Below are 26,375 nucleotides of genomic sequence, written 5' to 3' on the forward strand. Positions count from 1 at the left end.
GAAATGGGTCGGGTGCTGGCAGGTGGGACTAGATTGGGTTGGGATATCTGGTTGGACCGAAGGGTTTGTTTCCATGCTGAATATCTCTATGACTATGTGACAAAACACATTGATGAAGGTAGAACAATGGATGTGATGTATATGGAATTTAGCAAGGCATTTGATAAAGTTCCCCATGGTAGGCTCATTCAAAGTAAGGAGGCAAAGGATACAGGGAAACTTGACTGTCTGGATACAGAATTGGCTGGCCCATTGAAGACAGAGGGTGGTGGTAGCTGGAAAGTATTCAGCCTGGAGCTCGGTGACCAGTGGTGCTCCGCAGGGATCGGTTCTGGGACCTCTGCTCTGTGATTTTTATAAATGACTCGGATGAGGAAGTGGAAGGGTGGGTTAGTAAGTTTGCCGATGTCACAAAGGTTGGAGGAGTTGTGGATAGTGTGGAGGGCTGTTGTAGGTTGCAATGGGACATTGACAGGATTCAGAGCTGGGCTGATAATAGGCAGGTGGAATTCAACCCTGGAAAAGCGTGAAGTGATTCACTTTGGAAGGTTGAACTTGAATGCATAATACAGGGTTAAAGACAGGATTCTTGGCAGTGTGGAGGAACAGAGATTTCTGGCGTCTGTGTCCATAGATTCCAGAAAATTGCCATCCAGGTAGATAGGGTTGTTAAGAAGGCACATGGTGTGTTGTCTTTCATTAGCAGGGGGATTGAGTTTCAGAGTCGTGATGTTATGCTGCAGCTCTATAGCTGCAGAGAGTGATAGTTGCTTGGAATGCACTGCCAGCAGTGGTAGTAGAGACAGATTCATTAGGGACATTTAAGTGACTCTTGGATTGTACAATCAAAAGGTATGTAGGTTAGTCTTAGAGGATAAAAGGCCGGCACAACATCAAGGACTGAAGGCCCTGTGCTGTTCTATATTATATGTTAAGTTGGAACAAAATCAACAGAATTGGGCATTTAAGCAATGAAGAAAGACTAAGACTACGAGAGAGTTTGATATTGGAAAACAAATGGATTGGAGTGAAACTAAAGATATACAAAGATCTTCGAGGGATCCCAGAATGATCAAAATCAAGATAAATCTCTAGGCCAATAAATACGGAATAACAAACAGGAAGACGACAGAAGTGAAAGATATTATAAAATTCAGATGAAGCTGAATCAGTATTTGCTCTTTGAAAAGGCAGAGGTAAAAAGTGGGATTTGGAATTGATGGATGGACACAGCTACTTCTGTTACTCAAGGGAGCAAGATGGACCCTGTTAATTATTTCTAGTTATGTACCTTGGGTAACCATGGTTTCCTGGAACATGATTGCCCTCGGAAAGCATTTTCTCAGTACTGGTTTTGAATTTGGCCATGCTTTTCCGCACAGTGGCTCTCCCCATGATCACAATGATCACTACACCAAGTGATCAGCTATAGTAATTAAAGAGGTTGGGTTTAAATAAAAGGTTGCAACAGCTCAGCTCATTAGTCATCGGTCTAATAATTTCTTACTTTTTTGTGCTATAGACAGAATTTTTTTTTGAATAAATGAAAAAAAAGTGACAAAAAGGAATGGACAGGAAAGACAACTAGAAAATGTAATTTTTAACAATAGTTTATTATAGTTTAAAATTACAGTATGAGCATTACTTAAAAATGTTATAATTCGCTTTTTAAAAACCTGTGGTTGCAGAAACTGAAAATTTATAAAACTATCCAAGTTACATCCAATTCAACCCCAACAATCACAGATAACATTGTGCCACACTATAATTCATAACCATACCCACAGTGCCAACTGTTCAGAACACTTACTGGAATATTAGCAGTGGCTCCTGCCCCAAACCTGGCACCTGGATCATATCCATCATTCACGAGCACAGTTGAAGATGGAGAGAAGACTTGTGGCACTGCATAGTACTGTATGGGCATGGGTGCCCCAGTTGGACCCACTTGCATTTGGCCTGTGACTGGTACATAGTAGCCACCTGGATAACCAGGTCGCGCTTGGACAGATCTTGGCTGCTGGTGAAGCTGGGATGCAAACAAATTCAAAAACGATCATTTCACAGTAAATCTATAAAGTTCACAGTATAATGTTGTCCAAGGCTGTTTGAAGTGAACAGATGACAATGTTTCTGGAAACACACAAAAAGGTCCATCAAGACTTATAAAGAGAAATAACAGGTTCAAGTTTCAAGTCTAACCATATATTCTTAACGATGATGTGGAGGTGCTGGTGTTGGACTGGGGTGGACAAAGTTAAAAATCACACACCACCAGGTTATAGTCCAAACAGGTTTATTTAGAAGTAGAAACTTTCAGAGCGCTGCTCCTTCGTCAAGGAGGGGACAGGCAGCAGGAGGTAAAGCCACAAATCAGCTCACACAGCACCAGATTATAGTCCAACAGCTTTATTTGTAAGTACAAGCTTTTGGAGCACTGCTCCTTCATCAGGTAGCCAGTGGGGCAGGATCATAGGACAGAATTTATAGTAAAAGATCAAAGTGTCATACAACTGATGTGATGTATTGAACAAACCCAGATTGCTGTTAAGTCTTAATCACTTAGAACGGGGTTGCATGTTTCAATTTGTGGGCGGCACGGTGGCACAGTGGTTAGCACTGCTGCCTCACAGCGCCAGAGACCCGGGTTCAATTCCCGCCTCAGGCGACTGGCTGTGTGGAGTTTGCACATTCTCCCCGTGTCTGCGTGGGTTTCCTCCGGGTGCTCCGGTTTCCTCCCACAGTCCAAAGATGTGCAGGTCAGGTGAATTGGCCATGCTAAATTGTCCGTAGTGTTAGGTAAGGGGTAAATGTAGGGGTATGGGTGGTTTGCGCTTCAGCGGGTCGGTGTGGACTTGTTGGGCCGAAGGGCCTGTTTCCACACTGTAAAGTAATCTAATCTAATCTAATCTAATTCACGAATATGTAAATCCCAGAACTTCTTTCAAGTCACATTCCTGAGATAACTTAAGGTTTTATAAAAAAAGGGTGACATCTCAGCTCAGACAGAATGCATTAAAAGGTGTGAGGTTCGACTCTGTCTGTATCCCAACCTTGAGCCACACCAGTTCTATTTCCAAAGTAGGATTTTATAAAATGTCACATGGACTGACTGCCTACAGATGGTGTGCTTTTTGAACAAAATAGAATGCAACTGCAAAACAAATCAGCAAATGCACAGTCACCCCGTCGACTACAAATTCTGGGTCCTATGATCCTGCCCCACCAACCACCTGATGAAGGAGCAGCACTCTGAAAGCTAGTGCTTCCAAATAAACCTGTTGGACTATAACCTGGTGTTGTGTCATATTTTCTTACGACGGGGCGTCAGATGAAACGTTAACTTGTCTTTCCACTTTTCAAATGTGGATGGATTTTTCCAGCACGGTCTTTATTGTCACGTTTCCAGCATGTGTCCCTCCCCAGCTTATTCTCCTAGAATTCTGCATTAGACCTTTAGATCCTCCATACGTGGGAGACTTTGTTATTGTGGTGATGCCCCTGGCTGAGAAATCGAGGCAGAGGTTAATGATCTGGGACAGAGGTTGGTACAGAGATAGCCCTCCGAAAGTTAGGGTTCCAAGTAAACCTGTTGGATTATAACCTGGTGTTGTGATTTTTAAACTTTGTCCACCCCAGTCCAACGCCGGCACTTCCAAATCATGGCATAAAGATTGTCTCAGTAATGGAACCAGCTAGTTTCCTGCGCCAGACCTTACTAGTCGACTCGTAAGCGTCTGAGAAATGGGCAAACAAGCCAATCAACCCAGGAGCAACAAACGCTGCAGATTTAACATCTGGTAACACAATAGTACCATCTCTAAAGCTCACCCATTTCGGGAGGCCCTCCAATGATGGAGTACAGTAAATTCAGATGGGACAATTGATTTCAGAGCGCAGAGGTAATGTTCACTCAGGCTTCATTCTGAAATAACATTCACCCATAATAAAAAGACAATATTAGTCCTCACTTCCAGCTTCCTCTTATTTTGATAATATTAAATCTATTCCCAGCCATCCTCTGCTATCGGCTCAATCTCATCTTTAGTGGGCGGCACGGTGACACAGTGGTTAGCACTGCTGCCTCACAGCACCAGAGACCCAAGTTTGCACATTCTCCCCATGTCTGCGTGGGTTTCCTCCGGGTGCTCCGGTTTCCTCCCACAGTCCAAAAATGTGCAGGTTAGGTGAATTGGCCATGCTAAATTGCCCGTAGTGTTAGGTAAGGGGTAAATGTAGGGGAATGGGTCTGGGTGGGTTGCTCTTTGGAGGGTTGGTGTGGACTTGTTGGGCCAAAGGGCCTGTTTCCACACTGTAAGTAATCTAATTTAATCTGTCATGCTCATTAAAAGATAGCCTAACATCAAGATATTAAAATAATACATCAAATCTCTAAATTAAAATGTGAATGATATTAACCATTTTTTGGTGCCAAAGGTAATTCTGGAAAGGTTAATGGGTGAGGTGAGGAGAAGTGGAGAATGCTCTGACAAAGCAAAATGTTTTCAATGCAAGGGGCACTCAGGTTCCAATCCAAGTATAGCAAACATTAATTTAACTTATCAGAGCCTAAAGTCTGCAATGGTTATGTTCACTGGTAATCTCAGGGTGAACTAATAACTATTCTGAGCCAATCAATTATTCAATTAAGTATTAAGTGAAGTTGACACCTTATCAGGTCCCATCAACTTTACTTCAGTAAGGCGTTCGACAAGGTTCCCCATGGGAGACTGATTAGCAAGGTTAGATCTCGCGGAATACAGGGAGAACTAGCTATGTGGATACAGAACTGGCTCAAAAGGTAGAAGACAGAGGGTGGTGGTGGAGGGTTGTTTTTCAGACTGGAGGCCTGTGACCAGTGGAGTGCCACAAGGATCGGTGCTGGGCCCTCTACTTTTTGTCATTTACATAAATGATTTGGATGTGAGCAGAAGAGGTACAGTTAGTAAGTTTGCAGATGACACCAAAATTGGAGGTGTAGTGCACAGCGAAGGTTACCTCAGATTACAACAGGATCTGGACCAGATGGGCCAATGGGCTGAGAAGTGGCAAATGAAGTTTAATTCAGATAAATGCGAGGTGCTGCATTTTGGGAAAGCAAATCTTAGTAGGACTTATACATTTAATGGTAAGGTCCGAGGGAGTGTTGCTGAACAAAGAGACTTTGGAGTGCAGGTTCATAGCTCCTTGAAAGTGGAGTCGCAAGTAGATAGGATAGTGAAGGTGGTGTTTGGTATGCTTTCCTTTATTGGTCAGAGTATTGAGTACAGGAGTTGGGAGATCATGTTGCAGCTGTACAGGACATTGGTTAGGCCACTGTTGGAATATTGCGTGCAATTCTGGTCTCCTTCCTATCGGAAAGATGTTGTGAAACTTGAAAGGGTTCAGAAAAGATTTACAAGGATGTTGCCAGGGCTGGAGGATTTGAGGTATAGGGAGAGGCTGAACAGGCTGGGGCTGTTTTCCCTGGAGCGTCGGAGGTTGAGGGGTGACCTTATAGAGGTTTACAAAATCATGAGGGGAATGGATAGGATAAATAGACAAAAGTCTTTTCCCTGAGGTTGGGGAGCCCAGAACTAGAGGGCATAGGTTTAGGGTGAGGGGGAAAGATAAAAGAGACCTTAGGGGCAACTTTTTCGCACAGAGGGTGATACGTGTATGGAATGAGCTGCCAGAGAAAGTAGTGGAGGCTGGTACAATTGCAACATTTAAAAGGCATTTGGATGGGTATATGAATAGGAAGGGTTTAGAGGGATATGGGCCGGGTGCTGGCAGGTGGGACTAGATTGGGTTGGGATATCTGGTCGGCATGGACGGGTTGGACCGAAGGGTCTGTTTCCATGCTGCACATCTCTATGACTCTATTTTGGTGTGTGGTTGAGCTTCTTCAACCAAGCAGGAAAACCAAGGAGATCTGCCATGGTAATTTTGAATAACAGTGCCCAAAAATGCAGACAATGGCAGATTTCCTAGCTGTTACAGTCTGACATATAAATCCTCTCTTCAAATGGGAATATGCTGATACTAAACAGCGATAATTGGAACAATTTTAACATATTTCAGCAGAGCTCCCTTCTTGTGAAGCAGAAAAACAGGAAACCACAGCACTCTGTAACAGACAAAAGACTACATAGAAATGCTTTCAAACGGCCATCGGGGTATTCATGTTAATAGTGTTGGCTCCTTTACTCTAACTACATTGCAAATACTATGCACATCATGTTCAACACGAGCACTTAGATTGCATTAGTGCCACATCTCGATGCGGCTCTCAGATTGGCCATCACTTACCTCAGCTGTACCGCGCCTTGCCGCCTGAGCTCTGCCATGCCTTGCCGCAGCTGAGTCCCAGGCATTCTGCTATGCCTTGCCTCAGGAGCTCTACCACATCTCTAGCATGCCTTGCCACAGCTTTGCCGCACCTTGCTACAGTTCTGTTGAAGCTCTGCCGCCTGACCTTAGCTGCAGCTCTGCTGCTGGAACTCTACTGCGCCTTGCCACAGTTCTCCTGCAGCTCTGCTGTGCCATGCCACACTCTGCTGCACGGGCTCTGGCACACCTTGATACAGCCATGCCACCTGATCTCTGCCATAGCTCTGCCTCTTGACCGTTGTACCTCCGATGCTAACACACTTTGCCACAGTTGTCCTGCAGGCCTGCTTTGAGCTCTGCCATATCTTGACGCAGGTCAGCCATGCTGTGCTACATCTCTGCTGCATGAGCTCTGGCACAACATTTCCTATTTGCGCCATTGCGTGCAAAAATCCCACTCTCATCTAAAAGAGAGTGCAATATATTCAAAATTACTCCACAGAACCCAGTATCCTATCGCCAAGTTACCTTTTATTTACATGTGGAGAGTCCTTGACACCGATCCAGTTCCCTCAGAGCTAGCTCTGAGTGAACAGACCCTCTGACACTCTTCTTTATATCTGTCAGCCAGGGCTCCCTGATTAGACCAGATTAACTGCCCCAATCAGGGAACTCATTCTTTGATGTCTACCTGGCTGTCCTTGTTACAAATCACTCCAATACAACTCGAATAAAATGACTGAAAAAAAAAATGAGACCCATCTTAAAGTTGATAGGTTAGAAGTGGGGACATGGGATTAGGATCGCTGTTCCTGTGGAAGATAAACACCATTGGTTAGTTGGGTTAAAGAGCCTGTTTGCGCATTGCGATTTCTATGTAATTCCGTAAGTTATTTTAAATTCACCTGACTTTGCAAAGTCAGGCAAAGTCATCTCAGCCTGCGCATGGGAACATACTGCATGAAAAAGGCAATGAACTCACTGCTGTTATTAATGTAATCAGAATAAATGTATAGTGCTTTTACCAAAGACATTCCTTGCTGTAACAGATTCTTCCCATCATACACAAATAATTTTAATCAGTGCTAAATCAACTATTTTTAATATTTATATTATTTATCTCTGCTAACATTTTTTGGACATTTCTGTATTTAGCTTTCTGGAATGCTATTTTGCTTAATCCCTTAACCTGTCTTGCACTGCCCTTACAGTAATAATTATACCTTGCCTTGCTATGCTTCAAGTTGAAATTGTTTTTAAAAATTCACTCATGGAAGTTGCTGGCTGATAAACATTTATTGCCTGCCCCTATTTGCCCCTTGAGAAGGTGGTGGCGAGCTACTTTCTTGAACTGCTACAGTCCATATGCTGTAGGTTGACTTATAATGGAGTTACAGCAGGTTTTAATTCCTCTAATCTCTTCTGATTTACCTACCTGGAAAGTTAGCCAGGAGCAGTACCTTTTGAAGTGTCTGACTCTATGAGAGTTGGGTGCAACTCTCGTCTATGCTTCGGCAACTAGAATCTTCCTACTGGAAAATCTAAGCCTAATACCTTAAAAATTGCACAGCCAAAAGACTGGGCCACTGAAACATTTTTTTACAGCATTCATTCCATGAAGAAACAAAAGAGAGATCATAAGGTGTCATGTTGCCGAACCTGTCAGACAGCCGTCAGAAAATGTCAGGCACATCTCCTTAACAGGATTCTGATAAATACAAACATAGAAGAATTTAAAGTACTCTAACTTTGATACAGAGGCTATTGATTACTCGTCCATTTGCAAAAGGAATCTTTCAACCAAAAACATTTGAGAACCACAGATACAAAAAAGAAATCACACCTTCTTATTCTGTGTCACTGTGAAAGTGTAACCATGTCCTATTTCCACAGAAACACCAAACACATCAACTGGGGAAAACCTACTTGCAAAATGGATGGAGTTGCCAAATTAGGAATTGAACCTAGTCTCTTTAATTAGGAGCATATGGATAGAACACAGACCAACAAATGAAAATCAGAAGACAGGGGGAAAACAGGGAAGAGAAACTTTAGGAGGTGAAAAAAAAAAATCAATCCACTTGAAGGAAAATAAGCAGATACACAGTCTTTCTTCAGGAAACGAGCAGCCATCACGTCCACAGAAACTCTCCCACAAATGGATTACTTGAAGTCTAGGAATGGCAAAAAGACCCAGGCAGGCCAAGAGGGTATGAAAAGGCTTAAAGTCTATACCAACCAAAGATGACCCTACCTTTTCCAACATGACTTTCCCAGTGCTTATACTCCCACATGCAGACAACATAATGGTAATGGGGTAAAAGAAGAGCTAGTTTCCTAACCCTGCTATGAGAGAGATTGCCTGATGCAAATCAGTACAGGAGGCCATGTCACAGAATTCAACATTTAAGAATAGTCCAATGCTATCTTTTGGCTGCATAAATGAACAAATTTAAACAACTTCAGTTTTGAACCCTAGTAACAAAAATCCAAATCTAAATGATCAGAATGTTATTTTACTCATTTTATTGTTATTTTAACATTCTCTTTGAAATAATTGTAACACTGATCTGAATTTGACCCTTGCCTATGACAGAAGTTAATTCTGAAATCAAACCTTTGAATTTTGTAAATGTATGGCATGTTTTGTACTCAGAAGAGATGAGGTTACATTGTACTTCAACTCATTAATACACCAAAGAGCACTTCCTGAAACAAGCTCAGCTGCCCAGAGCCGAAAGGTTCACTCTCTCTGGTATAACTGACAACAGATGTATCAACTGTCTCTGGACAAGTTAGTGGGGAAAAAACAAAGCGAGAGAGCGTGAGGGAGCATCTGGTCTATGCTATTGAATACACACACTCTATTCCAAAATTTCTGCTTATTGTGGGATTTATTGAGATGGATGGAATGTTGATGCAACAGAGTTGGGAAGCAGTTGGCGAGATTGTAGGGAATCTAATCTAATCATACAATGTGGAAACAGGCCCTTTGGCCCAACAAGTCCACACCGACCTCCGAAGAGCAACCCACCCAGACCCATTTCCCTCTGACTAATGCACCTAACACTACGGGCAATTTAGCACGACCAATTCACCTGACCTGCACAGCTTTGGACTGTGGGAGGAAACCGGAGCACCCAGAGGAAACCCACGCAGACACGGGGAGAATGTGCAAACTCCACACAGACAATCGCCCGAGGCTGGAATTGAACCTGGGACCCTGGTGCTGTGAGGCAGCAGTGCTAACCACTGTGCCACTGTGCCGCCCCCAAATGGCAACATCGATAATTGTTGGTAACAGCGACGAGAGTGGGATCCTGAGTTCTGAGAAAATATGTGGCTTGCTAGGACTGCAACAGGGAGGGGCTGGGATATGGGTGTACTTATAAAGGTGAGGTGCAAAGTATAGGAAAGTGAGGGAAAGGAGGCAAGAGAAAAAAGGAAAAACAGCATGATTATTGTTCAGGAATATAGAGGTAAGGGAGCACTTAAGGAGAAATGGAGACTGGGACAGCACAGGCAAGGGTCTGGGAGACACGAGGGTGTGAAATTCTATATAGAAATCACACACAAAGTTGCGCTCATTGACGTTCATCATGTTCTACTGGCTCAACTGACTTGTGCTAATTACAAAACCATTACTATCATTTTCACAGACCAACTCGCCTCAACTCCCTCTCATTGCCATATCTTACTTAGTAGTAAAACACACCTCTTCACTTCAGACACTTTTTTTTTTAAATTGGCTGGGAGAAAAAGGAAAGTTTCCTCAACAATACTACAATTCACTGGCAAAAATCGCAAAAGTCCTTCGAGACCATCGCCTCATCAGGGAGAGATGGCCGGTGGGAGGTTTAACCGGAGAGTACCTCAGGTGAGGGGCAAAGTTGAAAAGGAAAGTCCTTCTTCATGGTAACCTCAGCCAGTGCATGAACTGAACCCACATGGTTACTGTCATTCTGCATTACAAACCAACTATCTGAGCTACCAACTCCCATTCACTGTACTACTGCTGAACGACAAACACCTGATAAGTTGTGACGCTTTCAAAGGCCATTGCAAAGTGCTTTATTTCTTTTAGAGGAATAAAGTTGATGCAAACTAGCTGACTCACCTCGGCATAAGATGGAGGAGCTTCGGTGTAAGGTGGTGCCTGGGGAACTTGAGCAGTGGGGAATTGGTTTGGCGGAGCCATATTCGGCTGTGTAGGATAAGCTTGTTGCGGAGGATATGCCCCTAAAATGGGAAGATTACACACAAGAGATTCAGTTCAGAGCACCATGATTCGAGACTTAAATGCAATAATCGATGGTTTATCAACCTCCAGTCAACCGATTCACTGTTGGCATAGGCTGTATACAGTAGGAACACCGATGGCAGAATCTAATGTATTTTTGCAGCTTGGTCTTAAGCTAGCGTACTTTGGAGCAACTTTTGCCACTGGGCCGAGCAAGATTTCTCGCTGTATCTTACCAACTCACCTTATTAACTATTTACCCTGCCACTATGGAACCCCTCTCATCCAATTCCATTCCCATCACACCATGTGCCCAGACAAGTGTTGGTAGTCCAGAGTTGCATCCAATCTGTTGTTATGTCATGGCACAGTAGCCACAAAGTCAGGCTGCTCAAGGCACATAGCTGGCACAGCCGATGCTCCCTCGCACATTAAACTCCATTCTGTCACCCTTGTGATAGTTCAACCACCATGCCACACACTTTGGTATATCCACAGGTACATCCCATCGGAAAACCCTCAAAGTCAATGCCACCTTGTCCCCAGTGCCAACTGTAGACCCACAGTTTATCATTTATATTGGGGAATGATAATCACCTACACATAAGTAATCAGACAGATAATTCCAAACATCAGCTTTTACGCTCAAAACCAACAGATGCTGAACTTCATCCCTACAATGCAAACCGAATGCTGGGATCATGACCAAGGCCTATTTTGCACTCCACAATAGTCTGCTGCACCCAGCTCTCATCTGCATGAACGAGACGTCAATAAGGCCCTTCATGGTTTGTAATAGCCAATGCTCCCGAGCTCTGACATGCAGAAGGAGAATTTCCTCCTCCCCAGTATCCTTATGCTCCTCCTTGGAAGGCTGCTCGAATTCTCCTAGTTCCTCAGCATCTGTCACATCACCTCACTGCCTGCTCCAATTGTGTAGAGCACAGCTGGCTAGAATGATACAATCCAGACTACATTGGAGCACCCTCTCCCCGCCTCAACCAACTCCTCTAGAGACCGGCACAAGCAGCAGAACCACATCTTCAGCAGCCCCATGCTCTGCTCCATCACGGCCCAGGTCAAAGCATGGGCAATATTAAACCTGCGCTTTGCATCAGTCAGGGGGACTGTTCTACGATAGCAGGCACATGGCAGTGGGAACACAGACCACTTGACATTCATGGAATGGAATCCATTCCTGTTGATAAATTCCAGTGTTGTGATACAGCTCTCTCAGTGCCAGGTGTGTGCAGTCAATAGCACCCCACACCTGGCAAAGTCCAACTCCTACTCTGCAGCTGCAGCACAGACTTTGTCATGGCGAAATGAAATGGCCTGGTGTGATCTTGCATAGCTGGCATTGGTCACTGTCCTAATGTTTTTGTCAGTGCGCAGAAGCACCAACAGTTGTTATTCCCTGTTGCACAGATGTTCAAAGTGGTTAAATACAAAAAGTAGTAAAACAAGGATCCAGCCTTTCTGCTCAACAATGACTCAAAAAAATGTAGAAATTTATGGTAACAGTAATGTCACTAGATTAGTTAAATTAGAGGCCCAATCTAATGCTGACAATAGCAGTTCAAATCCCAGCAAGGTACCCAGTGAAACTTAGACTCAATTGAATTGTCTGGGATTAAACAATTCAGGAATGGAAAGCTAATCTCAGTAATGTTCACCGTGAAACTATCAATTTTCATAATAACCCGTTTGGTTCATTAATAACCTTCAGGAAGGCAATCTGCTGTCCTTTTACCTAATCTGGCCCAGAACGGGCTCCAGACCCATAACTGCCTGCTCAAATGGCCTAGCAAATCATTAATTCAGTTCAAGGGCATTTAGGGCTGGGCTACAACTGCTGGCCTTGCCAGTGACACCCACACCTCAAAAGAATTTTTAAAAAGCTATTCTAACCACTGAACACCAACCCCAGTAACTGCACTATGGCGTGGGTTCCATGGTCAGTGGCTAAATGCCAACACTCACTACAGCCCTTGAAGAAAGCTACCCACATAGATGAAGACATCACTTTGACATGGATTTGCATTTACTCAATGTTAGCTTGAATCGAACACTAAGACATGCAAGTAATAAAATAGTAATGTATGATGGAACAGTGAATAATCAGCAGTCAAGAGAGCAGAACATTATGTACCAGGGAGATATTTACTTACCTTACAGTACAGTATGTATTATAGTGTAAATAAAAAACAGTTTTGCTGAAACCTACCAGTGACAGACTATGGTCACTGGTAGGTAAAGTAAACCTTCTTAACATAGACCAGGGTACGAATTAGATTAGATTAGATTCTCTACAGTGTGGAAACAGGCCTTTCAGCCCAACAAGTCACACCGACCCTCCGAAGGAGTAACCCACCACTCCCCCTGACTAATGCACCTAACAAAACTATGGACAATTTAGCAACCGCCAATTCACTTGACCTGCACATCTTTGGACTGTGGGAGGAAACCAGAGCACCCGGAGGAAACCCACACAGACACAGGGAGAATGTGCAAACTCCACACAGACAGTCGCCCAAGGCTGGAATCGAAGCTGAGAGTCTGGCGCTGTTTTGGAATAGATTAGATTAGATTACAGTGTGGAAACAGGCCCTTCGGCCCAACAAGTCCACACCGACCCGCCGAAGCGCAACCCACCCATACCCCTACATTTACCCCTTATCTAACACTACGGGCAATTTAGCATGGCCAATTCACCTGACCTGCACATCTTTGGACTGTGGGAGGAAACCGGAGCACCCGGAGGAAACCCACACAGACACGGGGAGAACGTGCAAACTCCACACAGTCAGTCGCCTGAGTCGGGAATTGAACCCGGGTCTCAGGCGCTGTGAGGCAGCAGTGCTAACCACTGTGCCACCATGCCGCCCCAAGGAGACATTCCAATAGGAACCAAATGTGGACCCAAACTACAAATCAATGGGAATACTGTGACATTTAGCAGCAATGATGTTATCAAGCAGGGTAAGAGACAAATCACATTGAGAATATTCTCAGCCAGTAAACCAAGAAACAAAAAGAAAAAAGAAAAATGTTTTTAAAATGTCTGTACACTTCGGAGTTCCATTTTCACAGCTCGTGAAATAAATGACTGAAGCATACACATGGACTCAAGTTAAAATACGAACCAAACTTTAAAAATATGAACGTAATCATTCTGGTGATATTTGACATTGTACATATGTAAAAAATTAGTCCTTCAGGGTCAGTTAGCCTATTTAGCAGTAATTATGAACTTCGTGTGCTGAAAATCAAACTCCTACTATTCTCAAAGGCATCACAAAAGTTTAATTATTTTGGCGAACTACACAAGGTCCCCACTTTACCTGTCAGATAGACCCAGGTTAACCGAAAACATGGACAAAACTTCTGTACTTAAACTGTATTTTGCAAATAAAATATGTTGTAACCATAGCGGAAAAACTATGAATGGTCAACATAGAACTCTCCTACTTTAAATTCTAATACCCTTTTAAAACATCCTACCTACCCACAGACATACACATACATACATACAAACAAACAAGGGTGTCATGACTGGAAAGAAACAAAATATTGGGGAAACAGCCTAATATCACTAGTCCGCAGGATTCAATGAGGTATCCATTTCATTTCCCAAGTCGCTCAGTTCTCTGATCTTTTCCTTTGAGCTCTGAGACGTCTTCACAAGATGTACAAAGCAACTGAGTTATGAATTATAAAGTCTCTGATGCATTGGTTAGAAGTTACACAGTTTACTGCACCTAGTGGGATAAAATGAACTGACTTTCTTCAGGAGGGAGCGAGATGAAAAAAAAGAGAGGAGACAAAGACTTCCACAATCGTTCACCCCATCATTCAGGTACTAAAATCATTCCGGAGAAGGGTCAGCAGACTCGAAATGTGAACTCTATTTCTCTCCATAGATGCTCTCAGACCTGCTGCATTTCACCAACGTTTTTGGTTTCTGTTTCAGTTCTTCAGCATCCGTAGTTCTTAGTTTTAATTTGACCAACGATATAGTTGCTGTTGGCCTTTAATTTGTGCAGGTGTGACCAGTTGCAGATGTCAATCAGCAACCTGTTGCCAGCCAAACCTCACTTTGTAGGCAGCTCCCTGGAGCCAAGCCATCTCCTGTTACAGCATCCTCTAGTGCAGGACTTACAATGAGCTTCAGTGACTTGCTTTTTTGAAGAAAAGCATCTCTCTCTCTCTCCTTCCTCAGTCCTTTTCAGTTCAATTCACGATAAAGAAGTAAACTAAAATGGTAGGGTCTTTATATTAGTAAACTGTAACAGCATCCTTAGTCAACAAGGTGCAACATTCCCCACAATCTTTGGAGCAAAACTAATAACCTAAAAACGGAAGTTTTCATTCAGTTTTATTCAAGCCAACTCTAAAAAGAGATGGAGTCATGTTGCAGCTGTACAGGAAGTTGGTGAGGCCACTTTTGGAGTACTGCGTACAATTCCAGTTGCCCTGCTGTACAAAAGGATATTATTAAATTGGGAAGGGTGCAAAAATAAAAAAAAAGATTTACCAGGATGTTACTGGGACTGGAGGGTTTGAGTTGTAAGGGGAGGCTGGAACATTTTTCACTGGAGTATAGGAGGTTGAGGAGTGACCTTATAAAAAGGTTTATAAAATCACAAGGGGCATAGATAAGGTGAATAGCAATGATTTTTCCCTTGGGTAGGGGAGTCCAAAACTAGAGGGTACAGATTTAAGGCAAGAGGAAAAAGATTTTAAAAGGGGCAGCTTTTTCACAGAGGGTGGTTCGTATGTGGAATGAACTGCCAGAGGAAGTGGTAAATGCAGGTAACAGTTCTAATTTTTAAAAGACATTTTGACAAGAAAGGTTGACAGGGATATGGCCAAACAAAGGTAAATGGGACGAATTTAGTTTGGGAAACTTGGTTAGCATGGACAAGTTGGACTGAAGGGTCTGTTTTCACCCTGTATGAGTCTATGAAAGGAGAAGGAACCTTATAGAGGGGTGTAAGATTGAAGGGCATGGAGAGGTGAATAGAAAGAAGCTGTTCCCCTTAGTTGAAGGGTCAGTAACAAAGGGGCATAAATTTTAAAAGGTGAGAGGCAAGAGGTTGAGGGTATTTGAGAAAACATTTTTTCACCTGAGGCTGACAGGAGTCTGGAATACGATACCTAGGGGAGCAGTATAGGTGGGCAACCTCATAACCTTTAAAAAGAAAAGGTATGTGGATGAGCATTTGAAACTGTATAACATTGAAAGCTATGGGCCTAGTACAGGGTAATGGGAGCAGAGTAGATGTAGAGTTGCTTTGAGTCAGAGCAAACTTGATGGCATTTAGTACTGTACAATTCTATGATTTACCATCTGTGTCAGCTGCAAACCTGGAGAAAATGCAGTAAATCACTGACAGCAGCTTCCACGGTTACAGATGCCAGAGTTCCTGTCAGCTTCAATGATGGTGACCACTGGTACTTTCACCATCATTACTCCACAAAATCCTGCCATTTTAGTGTTCGATTCAAGCTAACATGGAGTAAATGCAAATCCATGTCAAAGTGATGTCTTCATTTATGTGGGTAGCTTTCTTCAATACGTGGAACAGATTTGCTGTACCATTGCCCTCCAGTATTCACCACTTGTCAAGCCCAGGTGATAGTTTTACTACACACCTCCTAGCAGCACTCAAACATCCTCTAAACACTGTACATCAGTCTTGTACAGTATTCATGTTTTCCAATGGCTAGGCAAACACTAACAGGCCATCACAAGCTATGAATCATGTTTATCATGTAAATTTACAACAGAGTAAGATTGACACATTTTACTAGGTTTTTGTAAACTAACAAAATTTCTCACTAGTGCTTCCAAAACATCTCAGAACACTAACATTTCATTGATAACATAAGAAAAATTCTGTTCATGAAATCACATATTCATGTCTCAAATCAACTGCCTGAAGGGTGGATATTCATTTAAAAGCTCTCGGTTCAAAATTCAAAACAGCCTTTTTCTGCTGAGCTTGTGTACCAGTTACTTTCCATCACATGTCTTCCACTGGGAGCAACCCTTCAGTAAACATACACTCTCCTACAGCATGACTCTATTGCAATACAACAACCATATATTTATATAGTGCTTTTAATACAAATTAAAAATGTCCCAAGGAGGTTCACAGGAGCACTACACAAACAAACATGATACCAAGTCACAAGCTATTCTGTCAGATGACTAAAAGCTTGGTCAATGAGGTAGGTTGTAAGAAATAGGTCTCAAAAGGAGGAAAGCAAGGTAGAACAATTGTAAGTAGGAATGCACAAGAGGCCAGAATTACAGTATAGCTACCTGGAAGCTGTACGGGGTTGGAGGAGATTACAGAGATATGGAGTACTAAGACCACCGAGGGATTTGAAAAGAAGAGCTGAAAAATTTAAAATCAAGATGTTACCTGACTGGGAGGCAACGAAAGTCAGCGAGCACAGGGCTGATTAGTGGAATGAGACTTTCTTTCAATTAAGACACGAACAGTAAAGTTTTGGAAGGGCTCCAAAGTGTGGAAGACCAGCCAGGAGTGAGGGATCAGGAGCAGGAAGAGAAGACACTGAGTGATTCTCTGGTTACGAGAATAAGAATGGAAACAGGTGAGCGCAGTCTCCTCGCTCCACTCTCACCCTCACCCCACCTTCCAGCTGGATGACAGTGGAAAGGGGCTGGAGGAGGATGGTGTGGTCACTGCGTCAAAGGCTGCAGACAGCTCAAGGAGACTGGGGGGGGTGGAATTTACCACAGTCAGACAGGTAGGCAGAAGTCACATGAAGTCATTTCATAGTCCAACAGCTTTATTTGAAATTACATGCTTTCGGAGCACTGCTCCTTCGTCAGGTGAAGAAGCAGCTGTCCGAGAGCTTGTGATTTCAAAGAAACCTCTTGAGCTATGACCTGGTGTTGTGTGAACTCCGATTTTGTCCACCTCAGTCCAACCCAGCACCTCCACGTCTTAGTCACATAGGACCAATAGAGCCAACAGCCACTTGAAGTTTGTTTAAATATCTTTGAACAATACAAATCACCAACACCAGAAACAAGTTATAAAATACCATAACTGTTTTTTGGAAATCATCCCACCACAAAGCTATGGGAAATAGCACTGGTTAAAAGGTAAACCAAATACTAATTTTATTGAAAGTTGCTTTTATGCCAGAATACTTAAATTTTCTTCAAAATTTATTGACATTGACATTACTGGAAATAAAACATATTCTATTGCTTCTTACATTAAAAAAAAACCTTTGTTTTTCTTGCTGACTGTTTAACATTGCAAGTCTCTTCCTCTGCTGTCCTTGACGTTTACCTGGATTTTTGATGTCCTGAATGTGTGGGCTTAACACTGGGAAGTCAATTACAAGCTGTGGCCACTAGATGGAGGCGATATACTCACTGTTTGGTGCCGCACACAAAATGGATCACTTTCTGAAGTAAAATGCTGTATACCATTTTGAGCCGCATGCAACATTCCCAGAGCAGGTAGAGCATGAAGGAACACGCAGAGCAAAGCTTCCTTTCCTTTGCATCAGCGGATGAAGATCCTTAACGCACCATTAAACTAATCCAATTAAATAAATAACCAGTGTAGCATTTTGCTATACATAGAACACAAAGAAAATCAGAGTATTAAAAGAGCACTTGCTGCTCCCAGTATGATGAGTCGAATTCTCACAGAACCTGAGCAGCGTTGGTCTATTTAGAATCAAATAATAGCAATAAGGAGAAGGAGGTGGCATTTGTGCTCCGAAATGAAATAACACATGCCTTGTTTCACACAGCAAGCTTCACAGCCAGTCTAAAAACCAACATTTCATATTTTTCCATTTAGTTTGGATTGAATCCTAGGTCACAAACCTAAAAAGACAGACTGCCTGCAAATGCAATGCACCTATATTCCCTCTATTCCTAAAGCCTCCTTCAAAATGATCCATCTCCCTTTTATACCAGAAATTCTCTCTTTTATCAAGGTCTCTTAAACCAATGGCTTATCAAGACCCTAAACACTGCAGTCATATTTAAACAACTTCTTCTAGCACCTTACTCATCAAATGCAGAAAAGACTCACTATATGAAAGGCCATCTTTACTTTCAGAACTCTTCAGTCTCTCTTGACTTGTGCCCATAATACCATAAACATGGTTCTCACCTTCTTGCTGTGTTTTCAATGTTTAAAAATCAAGAAGCATCATCTTCTACTCCAACTCAGTATTTTGGAAAAGCTCAGCATTGCAAACTCTTCACTTCCCTTCGGATTGCAAGTTCTGTAGGTGTTATGGCACAAGACTTGTTCCAAATTGTTGTCAATTTGACTGCAGAGAGACATTGCTATATTACGGCATAGTGGCCTTCTTTCACTTTTGGGAAATAGGTGGTGATCTCCAGTCATCTGATGGCACAGCCAAGATCAGGAATTCAGTGGTTAAACAACTACAGATGCAAACTTACATCCCACTGTTCAGTGACTCGCTACACCAAAAGTATAGGCTTGAATAAGAGTAGCTGACATATTTAGCAATCAGGGAAAAAAAAATGTTTAAAAGTTCCCAGAGGCTAATGGTTGAACACAGCACGAGAAGTTGCCTAGATACTTACCCACCAAAAGCAGGACAAATCCAACTCAGCCAATTAGAACTTTAATAGCCTACTCCAAATAATTAAAGTCATAGAAGGAGCACTGTCATGTTGTACTTAGTCAATGACCAGCTCATCGATGCGCAGTTTGTATGCCAACAGGGCCACTCAATTCCAGACCTCATTACAGTCTTGTCACAAAACATGGGCAGAATCCTAGGTGTGACGCGAAAGTGATTGCCCTGGATATCAAGACAGCATTTGGCTGACTATGGCACCAAGCAGCCCAACTAACATTGAACTTGCCTGATGAAGGGCTTTTGCCCGAAACGTCGATTTTCCTGCTCCTCGGATGCTGCCTGACCTGCTGTGCTTTTCCTACTCAAACCTTGACAACTAATATTGAAGTTAATGGAAACCAGGAGAAAATTCTCAGCGAGCTCATATCTAGCACAAAGGAAGACAATCGTGATTGTTGGAAGCCAAATCATTTGGGCCAAAGTGTAACACTGCAGCCATGACTCAAAGTGGCCCAGCAGGCTCAAATATCTTCTGTTACTTCAGCAGTAAACTTCTGGAGAAGGGTCACTGAATCTGAACATTAACTCTGTTTTCTCTCCAGATGCTGCCAGACCTGCTGGGTTTTTCCAGCAATTTCTGTTCACGTTTAAGCATGAATGTTCCTGTTAGTGTGAAGGGCAAGTGGCAGGAGTAGAGAAAACTGGATAACTGGAGATATTGAAGCTCTGGTCAAGAAAAAGGGAGGTTCACAATAGGTATAATCAGCTGGGATCAAGAGAATCCCTGAAGGAGTATAGTGGGTGTAAGAGTACACCTAAGGTGGAAATCAGGATGGAAAAAAAAAGGGGACATTAATCTTATCTGCCAAAACTATCTAAAGAGATTCTACAAGTATATTAGGGGCAAGAGTAACTAGGGAGTTAACAGGGCCCCTTAAAAAAAAAATCAATCAACGAGGCCATCTATGTGTGGAATCACAGGAGATAGGTGAGATCCTAAATGAATATTGTGTGTCAATATTTATGGAAGTGAAGGAACTCCAGTAATAAATCTTGAAAAGATTTTCTTGAAAAGAGTCCACATTACAGAAGAGAAGGTGCTAGAGGTTTTAAAATAAATAAAAAGGTGGATAAATCTCCGGATCCTGATCAAGTATATCCCAGGATGTTGTGGGAAGCTCGAGAAGAAATTGCTTGGGCCTCTTGCTGAAATATTCACATCATCAATAGCTTTGAGTGAGGTGGCAGAAAAGTGTAAGGGGGCTAATGTTGTGTGACTATTTTTAAAAGTCTGCAAAAGGAACTATAGATTGGTGAGCCTGACATCAGTATTGGGTAAGTTGTTGGAGGGGATTCAGACAGGGTCTATGTGCATTTGGAAAGAGATACTCAGCATAGCTTTGTACTTTGAAAATAGTGTCTCACAAACTTGACTGACAGGAAGGCAATGGTCTAATGCTATTATTGCTGGACTCTTAATCTAGACACCCAAATAATATTCTGGGGACCTGGGTTTGAATCCTGTCATGTCAGATGGTGGAATTTGAATTCAATAAAAATCTGAAATTAGCGGCTAATGATGTTCATGAATCCATTGTCAACTGTTGGAAAAACCCATCTAGTCGACTAATATCCTTTAGAGAAGGAAATTGCCAAGCTTACCTGGTCTGGCCTATATGTGACTTCAGACCCACAGAAATGTGATTGACTCTTTAACTGTCCCCTGGCGTAATTAGGGACAGGCAACAAATGCTGTCCCAGCCAGTGATGTCTTCATCCCATGAAAGAATTTTAGATTAGATTAGATTGCCTACTGTCCGGAAACAGGCCAGTTGGCCCAACAAGTCCATACCAGCCCTCCAAAGAGTAACCCACCCAAACCCATTTCCCTCTGACTAATGCACCTATCACTATGGGCAATTTAACATGACCAATTCACCTGACCTGCACATCTTTGGATTGTGGGAGGAAACCAGAGTACCCAGAGGAAACCCACGCAGACAGGGATAGAATGTGCAAACTCCGCACAACCAGTTGTCCGAGTCTTTCAATTTAAAAACTGAGTTTTTTTGAAGAGGTGACTAAGAAGACAAATGAAGGCAGAGCAGTAGAAGTTGTCCACATGAACTTTAACAAGGTTCTACATGGTAGACTAGATGGTAAAGTAAGATCACATGGGATCAAGGAAGAGTAGCCAACTGGATACAAAATTGACTTGATGGTAGGAAACAGAGGAATGCTGGTCCAGTGTTGTTGTTCAAAATGGAGTCCTGTGACCACCGATGTGCTGCAAGGATCGGTGCTGGGTCCACTGTTCTTCATCATTTATATAAACAATTTGGATAAAAATATAGGAGGCAAGGTTAGTAAGTTTGCTGATGCCACCAATTTTGGTGGAAGAGTGGATAGTGAAGAAAGGTACCTAAGAATACAACAGAGCCTCTCCCAACTGGCCCAAAGGCTCAAGGAGTGGCAGATGGTGTTTAATTTAGATAAATGCAAGGTGTTGCATTTTGCTAAGACAAACCAAGGCTGAATTTATATACTTAATGGTGAGACCCTGGCGAGCGTTGTCGAACAGGGGTTCAGGTACATAGTTCCTTGAAAGTGGTGTCACAGGTGGTCAGGTTGGTAAAGCCATTTGGCACGCTTGCCTTCAGTCAGAGCACTGAGTACAGGAATTGAGATATCATTGGTAAGATATTGGTAAGGCCACATTTGGAGTACTGTGTACAATTCTGGTTGTCCGGTGTTAGGAAGGAGGCAATTAAATTGGATCGGTGCAAGAAAAAAGATTTACAAGGATGCTGCCAAGACTGGAGGGTTTGGGTTATAAAGGAAAGGCTGGGACTTTTTCTCACTGGAGCATAAGAAGCTGTGGGGTGACTTACAGAGGTTTATAAAATCATGAGGGGCATAGATAAGATGAATAGCCAAGATCTTTTCCCCCGGGGGCGGGGGGATACTAAACTAGGCAACATACATTTAAAGTGAGAGGGGAAAGATTTAAAAGGGACCTGAGGGGCAACTTTATCACACAGAGGGTGGTGCATGTATGGAACGAACTGCCAGAGGAGGTGGTGGAGGAGAGTACAATTAACATTTAAAAGACATTGGACAGGTGCATGAAAAGGAAAAGTTTAGAAGGATATGGACACAGGCAAATGAGATTAGTTCAACTTACGAAACTTGGTCAGTGTGGACAAGATGGGCCAAACGGCCTGTTTCCGTGCAGTTTGACTCTAATAACCTTTCCTGTTTGCTGTTGATGACAATGATGTACTTGGTGTCTGAATTTTGTGACAATAGTAAAAAGGGGTAAACTGTCAGCTTTTGCTGTAATTACTCATCTGAAACTGCCACTAACATCTGGAACATGTGCACTCATTGCAAAATGCAGAAAACCAGAAGATGCTGTCAGGAGAATCTTCACTTTTCCATTGGATGCACTGAAGTCTTCCCAGAGTACAGATCAAGTAGAAATTGTTGAACAGATATGAACTTCCCCATGAACTGTGATTGGGCTTTTAATGGCAGACTGCCTTCATAATTACTTTTCATTAGACTCTCTGGTCCTGTGAACATTTTTTAAAAATTATGGAATGTCAAATTTCTCCAAACTTATGCAGGAAATTTCACATTTTAAAATGGGCTCCACCAAAAAACATAAACTTAGTTTTACTGATCGAAATAAAACCGTGAAGGAATTAAGTGATTTTTACTTCCTTTTTTGCAGTCTGGTGAGAATACTTCAATGTGATTGTTTGCTTATCTTGGTTTGACATTTATCATTAGATGAAAATCCCATTTCCTTGGTACTAGATCCAAAGTGAAGTCAGGACTATTTCAGTTATTTCACCACTGAAATAGTCCATGCCTACATGTACACATGGATAATAATCAGTCGTGGCAAATAACATTTATGCCACACAAGTGTTAGGGGATGGTCACTTCCAACAAAATGGAATCTAATCATCCCCCTTTGATGTTCAATGGCATTAGCATTAATCAGTGCCAACAACATGCAAGACATTGGATACCATCCATGACAAAGCAGTCAAAACTGCAGTGTGTACTGCCACAACTGTTTTGAATGGGCAAGAATGGAATAAAATGTGGAAAAATGTGAGGTTATCCACTTTGGTAGGAAGTACAGATGCGCAGAGTATTTCTTAAATGGTAAGAGGTTGGAAAGTGTAAGTGTACAAAGTGACAAGGTTTCCTTGTCAAGACATCACAACATGAAAATTCAGTAAGCTTTTAGGAAGGCCATTAGAATGTTAGGCTTTATCGCAAGAAGATTTGTAATACAGGAGTAGTGAAGTCTTGCTTAAATTGTATAGGAGCTTGGTTAGACTGCACCTGGAGTAGTGTGTGCAGTTTTGGTCTCATCTCAGGAAGGATATTATTGCCTCATAGGGAGTGGAATGAAGGCTCACTAGACTAGTTCCTGTGAAGGCAGGACTGTCATCTGAAGGAAGATTGGGCAAACTGAGCCTGTATTCTCTAGTGTTTCGAAGAATGAGGGATTACCTCATTGAAACTTACAAAATACTTAAAGAATAAACAGAGTAGGTGAAAGCAAGACAGAATCCAGAAACAGGGAGAACAACTTAAAAAAAAAGGATGCTATTTAGGACCAAGATGAGGACAACGTGTTTAGTCAGAGGGTTGCGAATTGTTAGAATTTTCTATCCCAGCAGGCTGTGGAAGCTCAGTCCTCAAGCATATTTAAAGTAGAGGTTTAATAGATTTGTGTTTGTGTTTATGGGGGTAGTAGAAGTAAAAGGCATTGAAGTGTTCAATCAGCAATCTTTTAAATGATGGAACCAGGTCTAAAACCAGGGAGCACAGTTTAAAAATAATGGGGATACTACATAGGTCTGAAACACAAAGAAATTTTATTATTCAGAGGGTTGTGAATCCCTAGAATTCTCTGCCAAAGACCCGTGGAAGCTCTATCTTACAGTATGGTTAAAAGGGAAAGATTGATTTCTGATTACCAAAGATGTAAATGATTCTGAGAGTAAGGTGGGTAAAAACACTTTGAAATGTTTGATTGTATTACATGGTAGGGCAGGCTCAGTGAATTGAATGGCTTACTCCTGTACCCAAAAAGCAACTAAGATGGGGAAATAAATCCAATGTTCACCTTCCAGGGTTTAATAATCTTAAACATGAAACAATTGCTTGAGGAATCCAGGGCATAAATCAGATCCAACGGTGCAGAATTGTGGTAGACATTATCCAGAAACTGTTCTCAATTTCAACCTGTAAAAACCGTCAAGTAGAATGAAGCGACAGTACTCAAGACTTCACTTACAGATTTAGGTGATCGTAAATCACACTATAATGACAGATGCCTTTACTTGCTGCAGATAATAAGATTGTTTGTCTTAAAAACATCAGCAGCAGGCAGAGTGGCTATCCACAAGGGACACACACAAAGTTTCAGGCAGTGAAATCTCAATATTATAAACAACACATTTTCTGAGATTAATTAGCTTCATTTTAAACCAGTCTAAAAAGTGTAGAGAGAGGACATTCCCAGTCAGTACAAGATGCACTGAGCAAAACCTTGAGCACCACCTGGCTTGTTAATCTGACATTTTATCAAACTCACAATTATCAGTCAACAACTTGTATTTATCATAGTGCTTTGAAGGAGCACTGCGCCAAGTGTTGACACCGAGCTAACGCTGCTTTGATACACTATCAAGCTTTTAAACGGTCCACCCCAGTGAGCATCTGCGTTGCCATGAATGGCGCGGTTCACTGTTTGTTGAAAGCTGCACAGAATTCAGAGCAAAAAGGTCGGGCTCCCAACGCAGTCATGGCCATGTATCCAATACCAACTGTGTGCGTGTGGACATTAACATGGCTGTGATGGCCTAACCCGAACAACAGAGGGGGATATTGGAAAATACGTCTCCAACGGGCAAAAGAAAGAGATAAACACAAATTTTCCTTAAGGTTGAGAAAACATGTAATAATATTCCTATCAATTGTTACTAGTTTCAATAATAAATTAGAAACAATTCGCAGGGTTTTTGTATAAATCTGGGCTGGCCTCTTGCTTCGATCAAGGATATTTACTCATGAGAAAATCGAAACTGAAGCCTGGCTAATGGTCCCTGTTGGATTGGGCGACCACTCTCACCGCTGCCCCCAAGTCAAACAGTCGCACTTCGGCTAGGATTCACAAAATCGCTGTAAATCACCAGACTCTCCTCGGTTTTAACCCGGACAAAAGCCCAGCTTTACCTTTTTTACTCATGCTGAATGCAGTGTAGGCTGTCGATTCCCAGTTTCTCCAAGCTCCAACTGGTTTCGTGCAAGCAATTGACTCACTGCTTCGCACTCACTTCCTTATTCTGGTTCTGCAACGGCGCCACCCGTCACTCCTAGGAAACGAACCTCGACTCTTAAAGGGAAATTATCCTTGTTCAATCACTCTATTTAACACGGGCACCATTTTAAATAAAGACCTTTAGACAGCTCTTTCAAGCCATTGTTTTATTGAAGTTAGACTGATGGAGGGGGGACTTAGGCGAGGATTGTGGCTCTGATCATGGCAAAAAAAACAGTTCTGAGAAAAAGTCACTGGACCCGAAACATTAACTTTGATTTCTCTCCACAGATGCTGTCAGACCTTTTTCCAGCAATTCCTATTTTTTTGGTGCTGGGCATAGATTTTCTGTAAGAAAGCAAACGTGAATGGAGAGGATAGCAGGAGAGGGTGATGCCCATTACAGTCTAAAGCTCTATCAGTTATTGACTGCTAGTATTTAGCCTTAGCTGCCTTTCAGCTGAGATGTGAAACTAAGTCTTCTCATTCTCACAAGGGGAGACAATAACCTACTATCGCTGTACCAGTAACCCAGGAGCTCAGCTAATGTTCTGGGCTTGAATCCCACCATGGCAGACAGTGGAATTTGAATTCTTTTTTTTTAAGGATCTACTGATGTCCATGAAATCTTTGTCACCGCTGGGAAAAATCCAGCTGGTTTGCTAATGTCCTTCAAAGGAAACTACCATCCTCACCTGGTGTGTAACTTCAGACCCAAAGCAATGTGGTTGACTCTTAACTGTCCTCTGAAATGGCCCAATAAGCCACTCAGTTATATCAATCGTGGCAAAGTCTCAACGAAGAAATCAAAATGGACAGTGCAACTGGCAGAGACAACAAAAATCATGTCAA

General features: G+C 42.4%; 1 protein-coding gene across 1 annotated transcript in view; it reads right to left on the bottom strand.

The window, feature by feature from the left end:
• dazap2 (DAZ associated protein 2) overlaps positions 1-25,593 on the bottom strand; it is a 34,467-nt gene extending 8,874 nt beyond the window's left edge. Inside the window, exons 1-3 of the mRNA XM_043682027.2 lie at positions 25,439-25,593; positions 10,430-10,551; positions 1,811-2,029 (exon numbers count right to left, since the gene is read on the bottom strand). Of these exons, the coding sequence (XP_043537962.1) occupies positions 1,811-2,029; positions 10,430-10,551; positions 25,439-25,451 (354 nt within the window). The 5' untranslated portion in view covers positions 25,452-25,593. The remainder of the gene's footprint in view (positions 1-1,810; positions 2,030-10,429; positions 10,552-25,438) is intronic.
• Positions 25,594-26,375: the final 782 nt, after the last annotated feature.

This window comes from Chiloscyllium plagiosum, unplaced genomic scaffold (assembly GCF_037043375.1).
Source record: "Chiloscyllium plagiosum isolate Xiang-an unplaced genomic scaffold, Cpla_swu_hap1 HiC_scaffold_53X, whole genome shotgun sequence".
NCBI classification, from domain to species: Eukaryota; Metazoa; Chordata; class Chondrichthyes; order Orectolobiformes; family Hemiscylliidae; genus Chiloscyllium; species Chiloscyllium plagiosum.